Source organism: Meleagris gallopavo, chromosome 16 (genome assembly GCF_905368555.1).
Source record: "Meleagris gallopavo chromosome 16, MGAL_WU_HG_1.1, whole genome shotgun sequence".
Classification (NCBI taxonomy): Eukaryota; Metazoa; Chordata; class Aves; order Galliformes; family Phasianidae; genus Meleagris; species Meleagris gallopavo.
The window spans coordinates 15,080,350-15,098,084 of NC_139419.1; the positions used below are offsets into that span (position 1 = coordinate 15,080,350).

Genomic DNA, 17,735 nt, shown 5'->3' on the forward strand with positions numbered 1-17,735 from the left:
CCCTGCATATAGCAGGGGGTTGGGACGAGATGGTCTCAAAGCTGCCTTCCAACCCAAACCGTCCCGTGATTGGTGCTGCTGCCTGGTGCCCAAAGGAGGGCTCTGGTAGCGTTCCCCCCTTGACTGGAAAGCACTGCAGGTAAGCAGGCGTTCTGCCTTGAGGCTGAGCTGCTGTGTCAGATATGTATCATCATATTCTTGATGATCCTTGAGGTCCCTTCCAACCTAAGCCATTCTGTGATTCTGCCCCACAGTACAGATAGGGATCGCAGGGGCTCGTTCATTTAATTCCTGCATGATGTTCCTACAGACCACATGGTGCCAGGGGAGGTTGATACTACACAAAGGAAAGCAGAAGGGCACTGTCCCGAGGTGCTGCTTTTTGGACTTCCAGAGGCCTCATTTTAGTCACTGCTTTGACGTTTCAGCTGTAATGGAAAAGCAACTGGAGGAATTAAAAGAGAATGTGTATTTTTGGTCTGTGATCCTACGTTGTTTAATGTATTTCAACTTTAAAATAAGCTGCTTCGTTAGTATGTAGGAATTAACTAACACAGCTGTCACGGAGTTAACTAGATCAATCTATGCCCGTGATAGGGGGGCTGTTGCTCCTGGGCCCCCTGGCCCCACAAAATGGGAAGGAAAAGGGATAGGGAGATGGGAGCTGGGCTCAAGGAAGGAAAAAAAAAACAGTGGCAACAATCTATGGAGGAAAGCTTATTTTACTAATTATGATATCAGAATGCAAGATAACACAATATAATACAATCTAATTGAAATTGAAACTAATAAATCAAATAAGATAGGAGAGAGAGAGTTCCTGAGACCGAATCAAACCTGAAAAGCTTGGAATGGCCAGGAAAGCGCCTCTAGCGGCACTGCCAGGCAGTGAGAGTCCGCCCCACCTGGAAGGGCCAGATCCCATGGCTTCCGTGATGCGTAGGGATGGGCACCTGGAATGGAGCTTTAACGCTTTTACTCCCAATGTGATGTTATGATGTGGAATACTGAAAACTAAAAAACAGAACCATGACAGCAGCAAACTCCTTTCCTTCTGCTCTCTCCTCCAGAAGAGGCTCTACTCCCTTAAAGTAGCACCTAAAGTTGCAGTGTCAGCGCCTGCAGAGCGGGTGAAGCTGTCTCCGGATGCTGAGGATCTGGAGGTCGGTATCAGCACAGATATTTCTTTTCTCTCTCTCTTTCCTTTTTTTTTTTTTTTTTTTTTTTTTTTTTTTTTGTCAAGCAAAGCAGAACTGTGGCAGTACACCCAGTGGCTCAGAAACCCAAATGTTGCTTTTAATGCAGATCACAAAATTACCAAATGGATTGATTATTGCATCTCTGGAGAACTTTTCTCCAGCCTCGAGGATTGGTGTGTTCATTAAGGCGGGCAGCAGATACGAAACCACCGCTAACCTGGGAACCGCCCATCTGCTTCGTCTCGCCTCCCCTCTGGTAGGTGGTTATTCTGCTTCTGCTTTTGGTGGGCATAGAGTGGTAGAAGATTTGGGATGGCAGAGGGCAGCGGTGTGTAAGAGCTTGTGCCTCGCTGCAGACAGTGCGCGTTACCTGCTGGCTGGAGATGCCAGTGCGGGAGAAACGCCGTTGCTTTGTGGCAGTGCTGTTTGTGTAGAGCTGTGCTCTCTCATGCTGTCTCTCGCTGCATACCTAATGTGTCTGTGTCACACCAGGATGGGGCTCGTTGTGCTTCAGCTGCAGTAAAAGACTTGGATGTCACACATGAACTCAGATGTGTATGAGAGATGTTTCCGAATGGCTTTTCTCACTAATGCCACCAGGGTTGGCGTGAGCTCTGGGGGCAGGGATGTGCCAGCAGATTCAAGAACAAATTATACACGTTCACTGTCAGCAGTCCTTACACAGCTCCAAAGGTGGGCAGGCAGAAGGTGTGCACTGAAACGCCCAACACAGCTGCTGTAGGTTCTGCAGGTATAGTGCTGGATGGATTCTGGGTGCTGTGCTGTAGCAGTCTCTTCTGGTGCTGCTGCCAGGAGGACGGTGCTGGGCGCTGTGCTGTGGCTGCTCCCAGCTGTGCTGTGACTGCTCCTATAGTGCAACAGGATGTGTAGGCTTTCCTTGTCCTGGCAGTGCAAAGTTTATCCAAGTTAAAAAATCCTGTGAAACATTCAGCCAAACCTGGCTCGTTCCCATAGAATGGGGCTGGGGGAACAACGGGGTAATTGTGCTGGGAAATCAGAAGGATAGAATGGGAGTAAGGATGTGGTAAGTAGGCTCAGCTTCTCTGTATGGGGCAGTGGTTTCTGCAGAAATGAGTAAGCACGGACTGCTTCAGCTTTGCTGGAGCACTGACCCGTATCAGCAAGGCTGTAATCTTAAGTCTCTCTTTTTTTTTTTTTTCCAAATTATTATCTCTTTTTTTTAATAGACTACAAAAGGAGCGTCCTCTTTCAGGATTACTCGTGGCATTGAAGCTGTTGGAGGCAGCCTAAGGTTTGTAACCTGGCCTGGTGGGAGTAAAGCAGTGTGGCAGAGGGAACCGAAAGCATTACGGTGTGTGGGTGGGTGCGTGCCTGGAAGGGATGGTTTGTATAGGAAGCTTCTGTGTTCTGTCTGCCTTTCTTGTCTTGAAGGTGAGACTTACTGAGGTGTGTGGATATTGTTTTTTCTTACTTGGGAAATAGATAACACTCCTATTGTAATTCTGTGAACAATTTGGGTGGTAGATGAGTTTCCCAGTTTGGGAGTTCTAAACCTAGAGAACCCTCTTAGGAGGAATGAGGGGCACCTGCTGTGTGCCAGCTGTGCAGTGAGGTTGTGTTATACAGAGTGTGGTAGGTTACTGTGTACACTGCTCTTTTTGCTAAGAAAAATAATGTGTTGAGGTGAGTGGAAAAGGCAGGCAGTTTTCTGCCCACAGAGAGCAATTTCTGAATTGCTTTGTTTGATATCTATACCCACTTCTCAGGTTTTACTCTTCAGTCTTGTTGTTTTACCGTGAATTATCACCATGTCCTGGATTCCTATGGGCCTGATGCAGTTGGTATCACCCGGGTACTTCCCATACCACTGCTAGATGTGTGTTTGTGCTGCAGGGCTGTGTGTTAAAATGCTGCTGTTCTCCCTCCTTTAAACTGGTACTTCCATCAGTATCTTGCTGAAAGCTTCCATCAGTGGGAAACACGGGTTTCAGCTGAGAGCACAGAAAGATGTGGACTTCCACACATCTGTGTGCGTTCTGTTGCAGCGTGTACTCAACGAGAGAGAAGATGACGTACTGTGTGGAATGCCTGCGTGACCACGTGTAGGTACCCAGTGCGCTGCGGGCAGAAGTCAGGTTCTCTGTGTTACCATGGGGTATCGTTCTCCTGGGCGGGGGCAGCAGCACCTCTCGTGTCGTGGTAATAAATAGAAACCATCACATTGCTGCTCAGCTCCTGTGTTCATGTTACTGAGCACCCGAACGCTGCGGTGAAGGGGAATCGCGGCACCTGCAGCAGTGCTGGCTGCTGCTCCAGTCTGGGTGGTTGGTGTGCTCTGGTGGTGTTATGTTGTTTGTTGGGTTGGTTGGCTCTGCTTTCAACTGCTAAATAAATACCTGCTGGTTTTCCGCACTGAATGCCTCTCTCACTTTTTCTCTCCAGTGACACCGTAATGGAGTACCTCCTTAATGTCACCACGGCTCCGGAGTTCAGACCGTGGGAAGTCACTGATCTTCAGCCCCAGCTGAAAGTTGACAAAGCGATCGCGTTTCAGAGCCCTCAAGTTGGTAGGTGTATTTCTGATTTGCTGTGTTGGTGCCATGGATGCATCTTAAAAATGAAGAACTTTGAAAAACTCTTGCCCTGTCCCCTGACCACTTTATTTTCTGCCTGCCCTGCTGATAGGTACGGTCTTTCTGTTGTTACCTAACTTCTTCATAAGCCCACAAGTTTTTGCAGCCCATATGTGACATATGGCTACTGCTTTTTACTGAAGCCACCCACCCTCCCCCCAGAAATGTACGCAAACTAGGCTGTTATACCTTGCCACGAGGCCAGAAAGTGTTGAGCATCTGTGAGTCCTTGAGAGCCTTTATAAGGTACAGCTGAATAGAAATGCACAGACCAGATTTGTTGCTGGACGAAACTTTATTTGTGTGGGGCTGTTGCAGCCCCGTGTCTGCAGGTCTTGTGAATGAGCGCTGTAAGGTGCACCACAGCTGTGCTTCACCAGCGTAACGCTGGCGTTTATTGCTAATCCTCAGCACTGGAGCATCAGTACTGAAAACTTTATTCCTCTTAGGAGTGCTGGAAAACTTGCATGCTGCAGCTTACAAGACTGCTCTGGCAAACCCCTTGTACTGCCCAGACTACAGAATTGGAAAAATTACATCCGAGCAGGTAGGATTCTCGTGTGATAAATCTCTCCCAGCTTCCTTACCAAGAATAGAGAACGGCAGACAGAGAAAAAAATAATTGAGCAGATGTACAATCAGTGCTGATGATCTTATCTCGTCTCCTCAGGGCTTTTGGTGATGAGCACAAAGCTCAGGTTTGCATTTAGAAGGGCTGTGGCTGTATGGCTGTTGGTGAGACGTTGGCATACAGAAGCAGTCTGTAGCTGTTCAGTGCGTGCAAAGCACTTCTTCTGGGCATGGAAGCATGGTGGGTGGTGGCTTTAAGAAGTGTGAGCTCTGAACAGCAGATGTCACAAACATTTCTGCCTCTTGTTCTTTGTACGAAATATCTACAATTCTGCTTTCCTGTTGCAGCTTCACCATTTTGTACAGAACAACTTCACAAGCGCGCGAATGGCCCTCGTGGGAATAGGTACGTATGGCCCGTGTGGGCACTGTGGGTCAGAAAAGAAACGGCTGTAGAAGTTCTGTGTTGTGGTGCTTTTAAGAAACTTTTGTAACTGATGGTTTTTCAATAGCGTGACATTACTATTGCATTACAGGTGTGAAGCACTCCGACTTGAAGCAAGTCGCAGAGCAGTTTCTAAATATCCGAAGCGGAGCCGGCACTTCCAGCGCAAAGGCCGCCTACCGAGGGGGTGAGTGCAGCTCTGCTCCCAGGGGCTCATCTTAGTGTTGTTATAACACTATTAGAGTTGCAATGAAAACTGTACAGTTGTGCTGTATGCTCTGTGTGGGAAATGACCACTCGGAGGTGTCTCTCTAAATAAGCAGAGGATTTTCTTTCTCCTACTGTTTTGGGAAAAAAACCAAACCTGTATGTTCAACAAAGTTTGACCTGCGCAATCATGTCTATCTTAACACAGAATGCAAGCTAGCGTCTATTTTAGCTCAGTGTGTTTGGGGAGGTTCTCTTAAGAGCTGGGGAAGGCAGGGAGTTGACTGGAGCTGCTGGTAGGCTCCTTAGGAAAGGGCTGTTGGACTGTGTGAAGCCTTTTCTGAAACACAAAGCAATGTGTTGCTCTTTCAGAGCAGTGTCTGTATAATACTGCAGTCTGTTCTTTGGTTGGGGTGTCAGATCACTTTGTAGTCAGATGGAAAAATAGGAAATTTTTACCATTTGAATGGGATAACTTCAGCTTCTAGGATAAGGATAAACACTTTTATGATAAACAGGACAAATATTTCACATTTCTCCGAGGCGATCAGCTCCAGTGCAGGCACATTCTGCAGTGGAGCTGAGGATGGCAGCATGAGAGTCAGGTCTGGAAATCCAGGAGACCTCAGGCTGAGAAGAGAGCGGCCTGGAGCAGCCAGGGGCCCACAGGACTTTGAGAGGATGGCTGACACGGCATTGGGGGGCTGGGAGCAGAGGCACAACACTCCCATGCGTACGTGGACAGCTTCTGGGCTGTGCTGCTTCTGTTTGTGGGCTGCGTGGCCTCTGTAGAGAGGAGCAGTACCTGTTGTGGGGATGTTGGGAAGAGACTGAGGGGTCTGATAAAGCCAGAGGATGGCTACTGCTCCTGCTTATTCAGGTTGGGTCAGGGGAGGCTGCAACAATGAGACTGCAGAATATTGAGGGAGACTTCGAGTGCCTTGGGAGGATGGTGAGGGGCTCAGGGCTGCAGGGGTCTGTGACCTGAGAAGAGCACTGGAGTTCTGTCCAGTCCTGCAGAGATGGATTAGGAAGGCTGAGACAGATGGAACTGAACTTGGTGAGGGGCATGGCATCCCTCTCCACATACAGAAGGGGCTCTGGCTCTGTAGGTGTGTTGGTCAGCAGAGACAGTCAAGGGAGAGCTCTGGTAAATGAAAAGGGGGAGCTCACTCTAACAGACATGAAGAAGGCTGAGGTACTCACTTCTTTGCTTCAGCCTTCACTGGCAGCAGGATTCCCATATTTCTTGCATCCCTGAGCTTCTTGCTGACAAATGGGGGAGCAAAATCCCACTGTACAGGCAGAACAAGTCCGAGTCCGCCTCATGAACCTGAATGTGTACAAGTCCATGGGACTGGATGACATGCATTGTGGGGTCCTAAGGAGGCTGACTGAAGTGGCTGCTGAGCTGCTTCTGTCATATTTGAAATGTTGTGGCTGTCAGGTGAAGAGGGAACTGCCACGGATAGCATCCTAATTAGATTGTTCTCTAGTGGGGAAGCACGACAGCACTCAGTATGAGTGATCAAGCTTCACTTTATTGTTGCACACACAGGGTTTATATAGGTTTCCAATACACGTGTTTGCTTACTATTGGTGCACAAGGTTGGCTGCTAGGTGGGCTGCTCAGCCTTAACCAGTGCTCAGTCAGCATTCACCCCTGTGCTGCTAAGCCAGTTTCCTTGTCAGTCCCCCCCACATCCACAGAGCAGAGCTGCAGATGTGGGCCCATTGTTTACATGCTGCCCCAAGCACCTTGTGACTCCTATCTAACTTGTATGGGGCTGCTGAATCACGGCCTGAACCTTTGATTGATCACCTGAGGCGAGCAATGCAATGAGTCAGCCACGGGAGCACAGCAGAAGGCCATTCACCTGTGCTGCAGGAAGGGGTGGAGCCTGGCTGCACCTCTCCTAGAGGTTAAGAGCTGACCAACAGTGGGAAAGGATCTCTCTGGAGATCCGCTCCATCAGGAGTTCATCTCACAAGCCCCCCCAGACAGGGTGAGTGACTTTCTCTCATTTCTCCAATATAAATTCTATTAGCTAAGCTCCTGGATGTATATCTATACCATCTGTATATCCATTGATTATACACTAACTCCTAGTATTTTCTCATGGCTATGCACTCTGTGCCACTGCACCAGCTATGCTCGTACACATTCTCATGGCTGCCCTGCTCTTGCAGCAATTCTCCAACAATTCCCCCTTTTTCTTTTTGCACGAGCATAGCTTTCTGTGCGGCTTTGTCAATGCCCTTCATAATACAATCGTAATTATATTAATAATGCAGTCACTACAGCTCAATCAAGGCCTCAATTGTCAATACTATAAATGTGAGAAAGGAAACAAGGCAAACATAGTATCATGACAAGAAATACTGTTAACCTAAAAAGAACAAACACGTGTTTGGTCTGCAGCCCAACTTTCTGCAACCTGGAAATAAATCCCAGAGGGACCCGTTCTGTGTTAATATCTCTCTGCCTTGAAAGAGATCTTCAACTTTAATGTATTCTGATATATCGATTTTGAAAGTTTACTAAGATGTGTACAACAGATGCTTTTAGAGTGCTCATGGTTATACCTCTGGCTAATAGAGAATTCATAGTTGGGCAACTTTTGCATGCCAGATAGAACTAGGGGCATTCTTATTTACAGACCGTTGAGAACCAACAATCTGCAGAAAAAGAGAGAGAAAAAACACGGTGGTGGTGAATGCGATAGCAGTGCCAGCAGGGCGTCCCCTGCTTCAAGGTGCACTTTTCCTCTCTCACCCACCCCAGATTCTCTCTTGCTTTTATTCTTCTCAGGGTCCGAAGGGTATTTTCCATTTGTACTCTGCATCTGCATGGCCAGTGCGTGATACGGAGGCCAAATGGAACACCTGCTTGCAGAATGAACTATCAAGGTTAACTCTCTTAGTGTGCGCCTTTGTCTCAGGTGCTGCATGATCATATTTTAAATTCCTGATTAATGGGATGAAAGAGAGTTAATCATTCTATAATATAGGGTCATCCCTTTGCCTGAGATTCCTTTCCAGGTTTTGTCTTAGTGCTACTAATACATTAAAATAGCTATTTCCATAGATTCCAGTATTGGTAACATGAAATCCTGTTAATTCACATTCAATCGTCCTATCCGTTCAGTGGCCGATTGAAGACTCAAACAGAAGTCAGTTTGACCTGTCTTATTCGCCCAAGTCACCCACAGGTTCCCTGGCTGCGACGCCTGAAGCACTGCCTGATCACTGAGGTGGCAGCCCACCAGTATCAGCTGCTGCCTTAGTGCATTTTGCTGGAACCCATAGCGGACCTTTGGGGTGAGCACACACGTATCCTCTCCCCATGTATTTCACCTCCGAGGGGCCCTCCCAAATCCCTGACTTAGGATTTCGGTATTTTACAAAGAATGGCTTGGTGCTGCTTTGGGAAGGTACCCGCCCATGAGTCTGGGCGGGTGTCTCTTCCCTGTCCCCGAAGATGCATAAATAGTTGATTGTATACAATGCCCTGGCAAGGCGCTCTTGTGGGTCCCTTACCTCCGGAAGCCTTCCTATGTACCTCTTAAGCGTTTGATTTGCCCTCTCCACCACCGCCTGACTGGTGGAGAATTAGGCATGCCAGTGACATGTTGCACCCCCCATTTCTTGCAAAATTGTTGAAAACTACTGCTAGTGTACACGGGGCCATTGTCTGTTTTTATCAGCTGTGGAAGCCCCATGATAGCAAAGCATGCTGTCAAATGTCGGGTTACATGCAACACCCTTTCTACGGCTTGGGCTGCAGCCCAGATAAATTTACTATATGTGTCTATGTATAGTAAATGTAACATGTACATATCTGAATTTACCAAATTCAGGAACATGAGTTAAATCCATCTGCCATATTTCCAGGGGACCAAGCCCCTTAGGACTGACCCCTAACCCTAGGCCGGGGCCGTGATCAGCAGATGTCAGGCAGGCCCATACAATCCCCCTTGCTTCATTTAAGCTAATTTCATACAGTTTCTGAAGGCCCTTCGCATTCTGATGAAAAGTGCTATGAGCCTCACGGCTTGTGCCAACTTATTGATGGGGACGGATATTGTTACTAAGTCATCTGCCTTTTGGTTTCCTTCCCCCAGTCCTTCTGCCCATTTGTGGCTCCTCATACGAATTACTGCATATTTCTCGTCTCTGATCGTAATCTCCCTCTGTAGCATAGTTAGTAGTTCAAACAGGCGCTGATTATTAATCTCTCTTATTCTAGCGTCCTCCATCCTTTCTACCAGGCCTACTACGTACAAGGAGTCTGAAACTACATTAATAGATCTTTGCGACCAGTTCATAAGTGCCTATACTACGGCCAAGAGTTCCAAGGTTTGAAGGGAATCCCCGGGCTGCGCTTGTAGAATCTTATGCTTCCACTGACAGTTCTCATGCCATGTTGCAGCCGCTGTGCGCGATTTCCGGCCGGCATCCGTGAACACTGTTACAGCATTTTGTAGAGGAGCTTTACTTTGTTTAGGTATTCTTAACCAATGTTGTTGTGACATCCATTTCAATACTAGGGAAGCGAGAGATGGTACTGTCAGGGCTGTTCCTGAGGTCAGCAAACTTGCTGCCAGCTCATCCGAATTCTGTAGATACCAGTCCAGATCCACACGTTTGAGGGATAAATATATGGTTCCTGGCTCTTCCCCAGAGATGTTGAGTACTCTGTAACGTCCTTTTCTTACTAATTCCATGAGATTATCGATCCCTTACTGGATTGTTGTTCTTGGCTGCAAGCCATTCTAGCTGTTTATGTCTGGTCTCTCCCCCTTTTTCTTTTTGCATTGCGTCAGTGCACCCAGCAGTTGCCTGTGGCCACTTAGGATAGTGATATCTATGGGGAGAGACGACTCATGACAGTCGATGGCCTGTGTTGCAATAAGATGCCGAAGAGTTTCAATAAGATGCTGCTGCTCTGTTGTCACCAAAACGTGGGTGGCAGGATCGGTGCCCTTTAGAAGGGGATGCAGTACATTAAGATCATCATTGGAGATATCGACAACGGGGCATAGCCACTGTAAATCGCCTAGAGGTTTCTGGGCATTGTTGAGAGTCCAAATATCAGTATGTAACACCAACTTTTGTGGGCTGATCTGCGATTGTGTGATGGTCCAGCACAGGTACTTCCATAGGGGCTCGTGCTGCACCTTTTCTGGAGCTATGACCAGTCCTTTATTCTGGAGTGTGCGTTCCAGGAATGTTTCCTGCTCGGTAGTGAACAGTTGTGGTTGTGCAATGAGAATCTAGGCAACAATCGTGATGTCAGCTCTGGTATCCAAAAGGGCTTGTAACTCGCACGACTGTCCATTAGAATGGAAGGTGGCAGAAATGATGGGTTGCTGACACATTAGCATTGTAAGAAGCATTAATCCTCCAGTTGATCCAAAGCCATTCTCATTTCGGGCTTTCGAGGTAACTGGCTGCATACTTTGTGTCAGCACAGGTAGTGGCACCAGCTGAGCAATCTTTGAACCGGCAGGAACGTGGACAGGTGGAAACTGTGCTTGCACCACTATTTGTATAAGCTCCTCAAAGTCAGCATCAGTAAGTCCTGGAAGAACAGTCACACCACGTAGACCGGTAGATGAACGTCCAATTAACAAGGCGCACACGGCAGCCCCTTTTAGCTCTAGAGGCCCGCGAGTTGTCGTAGGTATTCAGATGGGCCGGTTGTCAAGAAGGGTGGTATCTACTGTGGTTGCCAAGTCCAGGCCGAGGCTTCCCCTTGTGGCTGGTCGAAGATCGGAGGCCCTTGTGAATGCATTTCGTCGTGTGCCGCTGTCTTGTGTGGGCTTGATGGCGGAGGCGTTGAGGGGCCACTGCTGGGGCCGCCATTGTTGTCGGTTTCCCGGTAAGCGGCATGCTAACGTGCGATGGGAGGCGGAGTTGCAGTTGTCACACCAGACCTTGCCCTTACATTCCCTTTTCATATGCCCTGCCTTTCCACAGCAGAAACAATTCGTTTCCTGGTTTTTCCGTGGTCGCTCAGTCCTTTGCCCTCCCCTCCCCCTCTTGTCAAAGGCATGAGAGCAGCAAAGGCTTGGGTTTGCGCCTCCACCAACTTACTGCCTATTTCTCGTAACGCCTCCACTAAGAACGCCTGGGGGCCTGTTGGTACCCTGCTCATCCGGTCTAGCATCATTTCGATAGTTGCATCTATTGGGAGGGTTATTAAGACAGACCGAGTGGAGGCGTTGCGATTTTCCATCGCGCATTGGTGTAACAAGGCGCCCTTCATCCACTCCGGAACATCCGCCCTATTTATGGCTTCTGTTATTCTGTCAATGGAGCCAGCGAAAGTCTCCTCACCCTGCTTTATAGACGTGTACGAGGGAGTTGGAGTGGATGTTTTAACCATCTCCATTGTCTGTCAGGCTAGCCACGTTCCTTCCAAACAGACCTCGGGCCCCAAGTAGACCTGCATGTCTGGGACAGCGAATTGAACCGTGCCCATCAATTGTTCTCCTGTTACCCCGAACAGGGGATCTGTGGCAGCCCTTGGGCTATTGGAGTTGATCTCGCACAGCCTCTGCCAATGGGCTTGCCACAACAACTGCTCTGACTGACTCATTATCATTCGGACAATTACCTTGACATCCTCTGGGACTAATACACTGCTGCCCCATATATAGTTCAATATCTGCTTAGTAGGCTCTCCGCGCAGCCCGCTCTCATTAACTGTGGCCCTAAGCTGTGATAAGATTTTCCAGCCCATGGGTACGTGGATTCCTTGTCGATTTCCATCGTTATCTACTTCAAACCGCACAGGGAATGCTTGACTCACCGCTTCTACCATTCTCACATCCCCGGCACTGATGGCGTCTCTTGCTACTGCCGCCAATCGAGACGAGGAGGGGGCGGTCTGCGAGGCGGAGTCCACGACGGCCTCCTGGGTGCGGCCCTGTGAGAGCTCCCGCCCGCGGAGCAGCGGGTCGTGCCGAGCCGCTGGCTGTGTTCGCTCCGTCCCATTACCACCTTCTGTGTCAGCGGGAAACAGGTCCAGCCCCTCATCCTCACTTACTTCCTCTACATCGTCCCTGGGGGGGCAGACGGGATCGCTGAAGCCCCTGCCTGCGAGAGGCCGTTAGTGCGGAGTGGAGCTGGTCCCCCCGAGGGGGGCGTTGGAACGTAGTGCCCCCCGACCTTTAAGCGCCCAGCGTCTTCGGGCAGACTTTCTAACCGGCGCGAAGCTGAGGCAGCTACCTGCCGTTCTAACCTGTACCTCCTGATACAAGTTATCACATCCCGCCAGGGCTTTGTTAGTTTTTTAGCCCCTTATACATGCTGGAGACTGCAGATGACTCAGTAGCAGTGTCATTTGAAAGATCAGGAGCTGCTGCCTCTACCGATGCTTTCACCTGACCTGCCGAGGAGTACACAGGGTGTGCGATACCCCGAACAGGCACGTCAAACTCCGAAGCCGAATTAGTTGTTGTACCGGCCGGTGCCTGCGTAGCTGCAGCAGCTACCTGTCGCTCGGCTTGCATAGCTTTCAAAGAGTTAATAATAGACCTCCACAAGGGGCCAAGGGTCTGCAATAATTTTTCTTCCTTTCCAGCATTAATGATTGATTCCCACATGCGGTTCCCAATATCACGCCATTTGTCGATGCTGAAGATCAGCACCACTTCTGTTCATGGATAAGGAACTGGTCGGCGCTCACAGCCAGAGCGCTGCGGTCAGTGGCTCTGTGTGCAGTGGAGGCTGACAAGCAGCGTCCCCCAGGGGTCCCTCTTGGGAGCGGTGCTCTTCAGCCAGTGACACAGAGGCTGGCATCGAGTGCACCCTCAGCAGTTTGCTGACGGCACAACAGAAGGGGGGGACGGCACCCGGCGGGACCTGGACAGGCTCGAGAAGTGGGCACACGAGAACCTGCTGAGGCTGAGCAAGGCCCAGTGCGGGTGTTGTACTTGGGTCGGGGCAATGCCAGGGGTGTGCAGACTGGGAGAAGAGCTCACAGAGAGCAGCCCTGCGGAGAGGGGCGGGGGGCTGTGGGGGACGAAGAGCTGGACGTGAGGCAGCAGTGTGCGCTCGCAGCCCCAAAGGCCGACTGCATCCTGGGCTGCATCAGCAGAGGGGGGCAGCGGGCAGGGAGGGGATTGTCCCCCTCTGCTCTGCCCTCGGAGCCCCCAGCTGCAGTGCTGCGTCCAGGCCTGGGGCCCGGCACGGGAAGGGTGGGAGCTGTTGGAGCGGGGCCGGGGGAGGCGACGAAGATGCTCCGAGGTTGGAGCACCTCTGCTATGGAGACAGGCTGAGGAGCCGGGGCTGTGCAGCATGGAGAGGAGAAGGCTGCAGGGAGACCTCACTGCGGCCTTCCAGGACTAAAGGGAGCTTATGAACAGGAGGGAGACCGACTTTTTACACCAGCAGACAGTGAGAGGACAAGGGGGATTGGCTTTAAAGTAAAAGGGGTGGAGATGTAGAAATCCATACCTTGATTTCCCTCTGAAGAAACTCCTGGCTACAAATGTTTTCATTCCTCTGAATGCGTAATAGTTTTTAACTAACAATGCATTACCTTTTTTTTCCTGTTACTGTACTCTTAGGAGAAATCCGAGAACAGAGTGGCCACAGCCTTGTCCATGCTGCTGTTGTAACAGAAGGAGCTGCTGTTGGAAGTGCAGAAGCAAATGCTTTCAGTGTCCTGCAGCACGTCTTGGGTGCTGGACCACTTATCAAGAGGGGAAGCAATGTTACCAGCAAGCTGTACCAGGGCATTGCCAAAGCAACCACGCAGCCTTTTGATGTAAGTTCCAGGGGTTTCTGCACTCTGAGGTTTTGAGTAACAGACGTGCTGTCCTTTGAGAGCTGCCATTTCCATCTAGAATCATAATTAGTTACGTGGGTTGTTCTGGAAGTAGTGCTTCCTTTTTATTTCAGTGGAAATGACAATAGATACAAAGAGCACAGTAACACCATGTGACAGAGCAAATTCTCAGCTACAAGACACAGTCTTCTTCAACACAGTCACCGCCACTAGCTGTGCATTTTGACCAGCAGTGAACAAGAGCTGCATGCTGCACTTGTACAGATCTGCACCAGTGGAGGTGAGCTGCTGTCACTGCCCCACTGCATAATGCAGCACCCCCACTGCTCACTGTGCCAACAGCCACTGCTGGGTCTCCATCATTGTTCACAACTGTTCATCAGTGTTAGTGGGTGCCATTTTTTCTGCACAGAGGAATTCAATGACACCTCTTTGCTGCATACACACTTCTATGTCAGACATCACTCTGTCAGTGCCCCACTGCAGCAATTTGTGACACAGCAGCAAAATGCGGTGTTAAATTGGTGAGAAGGCTCAGTCTCTGCCACCATCCCACCAACGTCTGCCTCTGATGGTGTGGGTCAAGGTAATAAAACAGGAGGCATTACCTTCAGTGCAGCCCTTGTAGTTCTTTCCTCAGCGTCATCCTTGCACAGATGTGACCCGGCATCCTCCAGCCTTTGGATCTTGATAGCAAATGTTTTCCTCTGCTTGATGCTGCATTGTTGTGATACTTGAAACAATAGATAATGGTGTTTATTTTGCAGGCTTCTGCATTTAATGTGAATTACTCGGATTCTGGGCTCTTTGGGTTTTATGCCGTATCTCAGGCTGCACACGCAGGGGAGGTGAGTGACTGGCTGGAATGCGGGAGTTGGCAGCCTGTGTCAGAGCTGCACAGTGCAGCGATAGAGCACCAGGAGCAGCTCATTGGGCTCCTTGTGTCAGCTGGGGCGGGTCAGTGAGAAGTGCCTGATGCAGGTTTGGGCTGCGGGACGCCGTGCTCTGCTGGCTGTGCTGCTCTGTGTCTGTAGGGCCGTGTAGGTCAGCGTGAGATGTGCGGGTTGGAGTCAGGTGTTCTCATGGAGGGTGGAGGTGCCGTACAAATTAACAATTTAACTTGTTGTGTTCAAACCCACGCTGCTTTCTTTAGTCTATTTTGGCATTGATTGCGGTAGTTTTAGTTTTGTTGTAAAGCTGCTCAGCTCACAGCTGAAGATAACGATAGAAATAATAATAATAGAACGTATTGCCATTTAATGCTGGAAGAAGCCCTAAGCGATCTCGTCTTCCTCAGGTCATCAGAGCTGCTATGAACCAGCTGAAGGCAGCTGCTCAGGGCGGTGTCACGGAGGAGGATGTCACAAAGGCAAAGTGAGTGTGGGCTGTGCTGAGGGGATGCTGCGTGCCCTGCTGCGCGCTCTGTGCTGCGGTGGGGGAAGCGCTCGCTGTCCTGCAGTGAAATGGAAGCACCACCACTGGACTGCTTTGGTTTCCATTAGTTTTCAATGTCGACACTTATCCTCTGCCAGCAGTATTTCTTGTAAGGATCTTGTTAAGTAAATGATAATTCTTGCAGGTAACTGTTTCATACTACAGCTAGTGTGTTGGAATCCTGGGCTGCAGTGTGTCAACAGTTCACTCTGCAGTCACACTGCAGCAACTGCTACAACAGTTGTATTGAGCAACTGTGCTCTGAGCCTTCAGAGAACAGCAGTGCTGAGGATCTGCAAATGTGAAGCGCTGGATTAGTACATCCAGGTGCTCCAAGATTGTGTTCCTTTAGGGGTGTTCAGTGTGGGGAAACCTCCAGAGGGGCAGCAGTGCCAGCAGTGCCAGCCCAGCTTGGAGCTCCTGGCTCGAGCTGTGCTTTGTTGTGCTCAGTAGTGCTGCAGGCACTGAGCTGCCACATCTGGGCTGTACAGAACAGCACTGCTGGGCAGATTGACTCAAGGGGAAGAAGGGAAACGCAGTCAGAGTCTGTTGATCCTTAACAAAAGGTTGAGGTTGAACTGTTCAGCAGGGAAGCTCCCCACTTCCCATCTGTGCTTCTGTCAGTTACGCAAGAATGGCTCTTATCTGTGTCTGGTCTTCATGAGACTCTGTGATCAATTTCACATCTAATTTGTTAACTTGATGATTTTGTCTCACTGGGGGTGCTGGGTGGTCCCGGGGCACAGTGCCTCGTTCCCCACTGCCCTCGTGCTGTGACTGTTTGTGGTGCCCCTCTGCTCACTGCAGAAAGGGAAGAACCTGCAAAACAGAGGGGTCTTGAGAGTTCAGGTGCTGGAAGGCCTCGCTGCACTCGTGGTACTGGGGCGGTGTGCTCACCTCTCCCTGTTGTGGGGCAGGAATCAGCTGAAGGCTGCCTATCTGATGTCCGTGGAGACGGCGCAAGGGCTGCTGAACGAGATCGGCTCCGAGGCGCTGCTGTCCGGCACACACACTGCGCCTGCTGTGGTCGCTCAGAAGATCGACTCTGTAACCTCTGCTGATGTTGTGAATGTGAGTGTGTCCCCCCACGTGTTCCTTAATGGCTGCGCGAGTTCCTAACAGAGGCACTGCTCGTCTGTGTGTCCTTAAACCACGAGAGGCGGTTCATTAACAAATACCAGCTGGCTGACATTTAACATCTTTATTAACAGAAGACAATTAATTAGACGATATATTTACTGACTTACATAAAATGAGTGTAGATGAGGGTACAAAGCCCCCACACAGCACTGACAAACACTCGGTGCAAGTCTCAGTCTGGGCACGTGGTGGCACAGCTTGTTGGACTGCCGAGGGCAAAGTGCTTGGTGTGCAGACCAGGACTGCTGCACTTCCAGCAGTAAGTTGGCACAGCCGCATTTGCTGTTCTGAGCTCCTGCCTTCATGATACTTGAAGCAAACTCCATCCGAAAGTCCATCGGGGACAGAAATTCTAAGACAGCAAATGTTTTTCCCAGTCTCCGCTCACCCATTGCTGCTGTGATGTGAAGCTGTGGCAGAGCCGCAGGATCCCGCGGTGCTGTCACTGTCACTGTCACTGCCATCCAGAGGTGACCACTTCCAAGGAGCCAATGCCTCTTCCATGTCATTGTGCCGTTCTGTGGGAGCAGCCGAAGCTCAGGCAGCACAAGGGAACTCGTTGGCATGGCGTCCTGCTGCAGTTGTGTTGGGTTCTTTGCTTTCTGACTGCTGTAGTGAACGTTTCCTTACACTGATTTTCTGATGAATTTTCAGGCTGCGAAGAAGTTTGTCAGCGGGAAGAAATCGATGGCAGCCAGTGGAGATCTGGGCAATACTCCCTTCCTTGATGAGCTGTAAAAACAAAGCTGGGATGTGGATTCAGGATAGGCCTGACTATCGGTCACCTGTGCTTAAAGAAATTACTAACTTGTTATTTATGAATTCAGTTATTGGAGAAAATGAATGGAGTAACTGTGGGCTTGCACTGATCAAATAAAGTGCTGAGTTCATACGTTCTGTGTTGCTTTCCTTTCCCTGAAGCAGTACCTGTAATTCTGGTCTGGCTCTGTATCTCAAAATAAAGCTGCAGGGGGGAAATAAGGTGAGTGAGTTGGTGTGAAAATTACCTGTCAAAACAGTCCTTGGGATGCCAGTCATCCTCATCAGCTGGTGTGTTGGGACAAGGCACCGAGACACAGCTCTCTTTGCACAAATGAAAAAAGTTAACTTCACAAAGAACTACACAATAGCTTCTTACAGCTTGTGCTGCAAAGGTGTATACTCACACTTGAGTGTAAATTGCCCCTGCTGCCAGTCCTGCTGTCATCCTCAGTGCCTTCATTTGTGCTGGAAGGACACAGTGTGGAGCTGCTCAGATGTGCAGCAGTTCCTGTAGCTGCTTAATTTAATTAATGTGCCTAATTGTGGAGTCCAAAGCTTTCTTG

The 17,735-nt window shown here is 49.6% G+C and overlaps 1 protein-coding gene across 2 annotated transcripts in view; it reads left to right on the forward strand.

Moving 5' to 3' along the window:
• Positions 1-17,302, forward strand: part of UQCRC2 (ubiquinol-cytochrome c reductase core protein 2) — an 18,155-nt gene extending 853 nt beyond the window's left edge. For both annotated transcript variants that reach the window (XM_085238076.1, XM_085238075.1), the window contains exons 2-14: positions 1,071-1,163; positions 1,306-1,455; positions 2,408-2,472; positions 3,227-3,283; positions 3,624-3,748; positions 4,264-4,361; positions 4,733-4,790; positions 4,921-5,016; positions 13,616-13,815; positions 14,604-14,684; positions 15,134-15,210; positions 16,188-16,341; positions 17,065-17,302. In XM_085238076.1, the coding sequence (XP_085094202.1) occupies positions 1,071-1,163; positions 1,306-1,455; positions 2,408-2,472; positions 3,227-3,283; positions 3,624-3,748; positions 4,264-4,361; positions 4,733-4,790; positions 4,921-5,016; positions 13,616-13,815; positions 14,604-14,684; positions 15,134-15,210; positions 16,188-16,341; positions 17,065-17,148 (1,338 nt within the window). In that variant the 3' untranslated portion in view covers positions 17,149-17,302. The remainder of the gene's footprint in view (positions 1-1,070; positions 1,164-1,305; positions 1,456-2,407; positions 2,473-3,226; positions 3,284-3,623; positions 3,749-4,263; positions 4,362-4,732; positions 4,791-4,920; positions 5,017-13,615; positions 13,816-14,603; positions 14,685-15,133; positions 15,211-16,187; positions 16,342-17,064) is intronic.
• Positions 17,303-17,735: the final 433 nt, after the last annotated feature.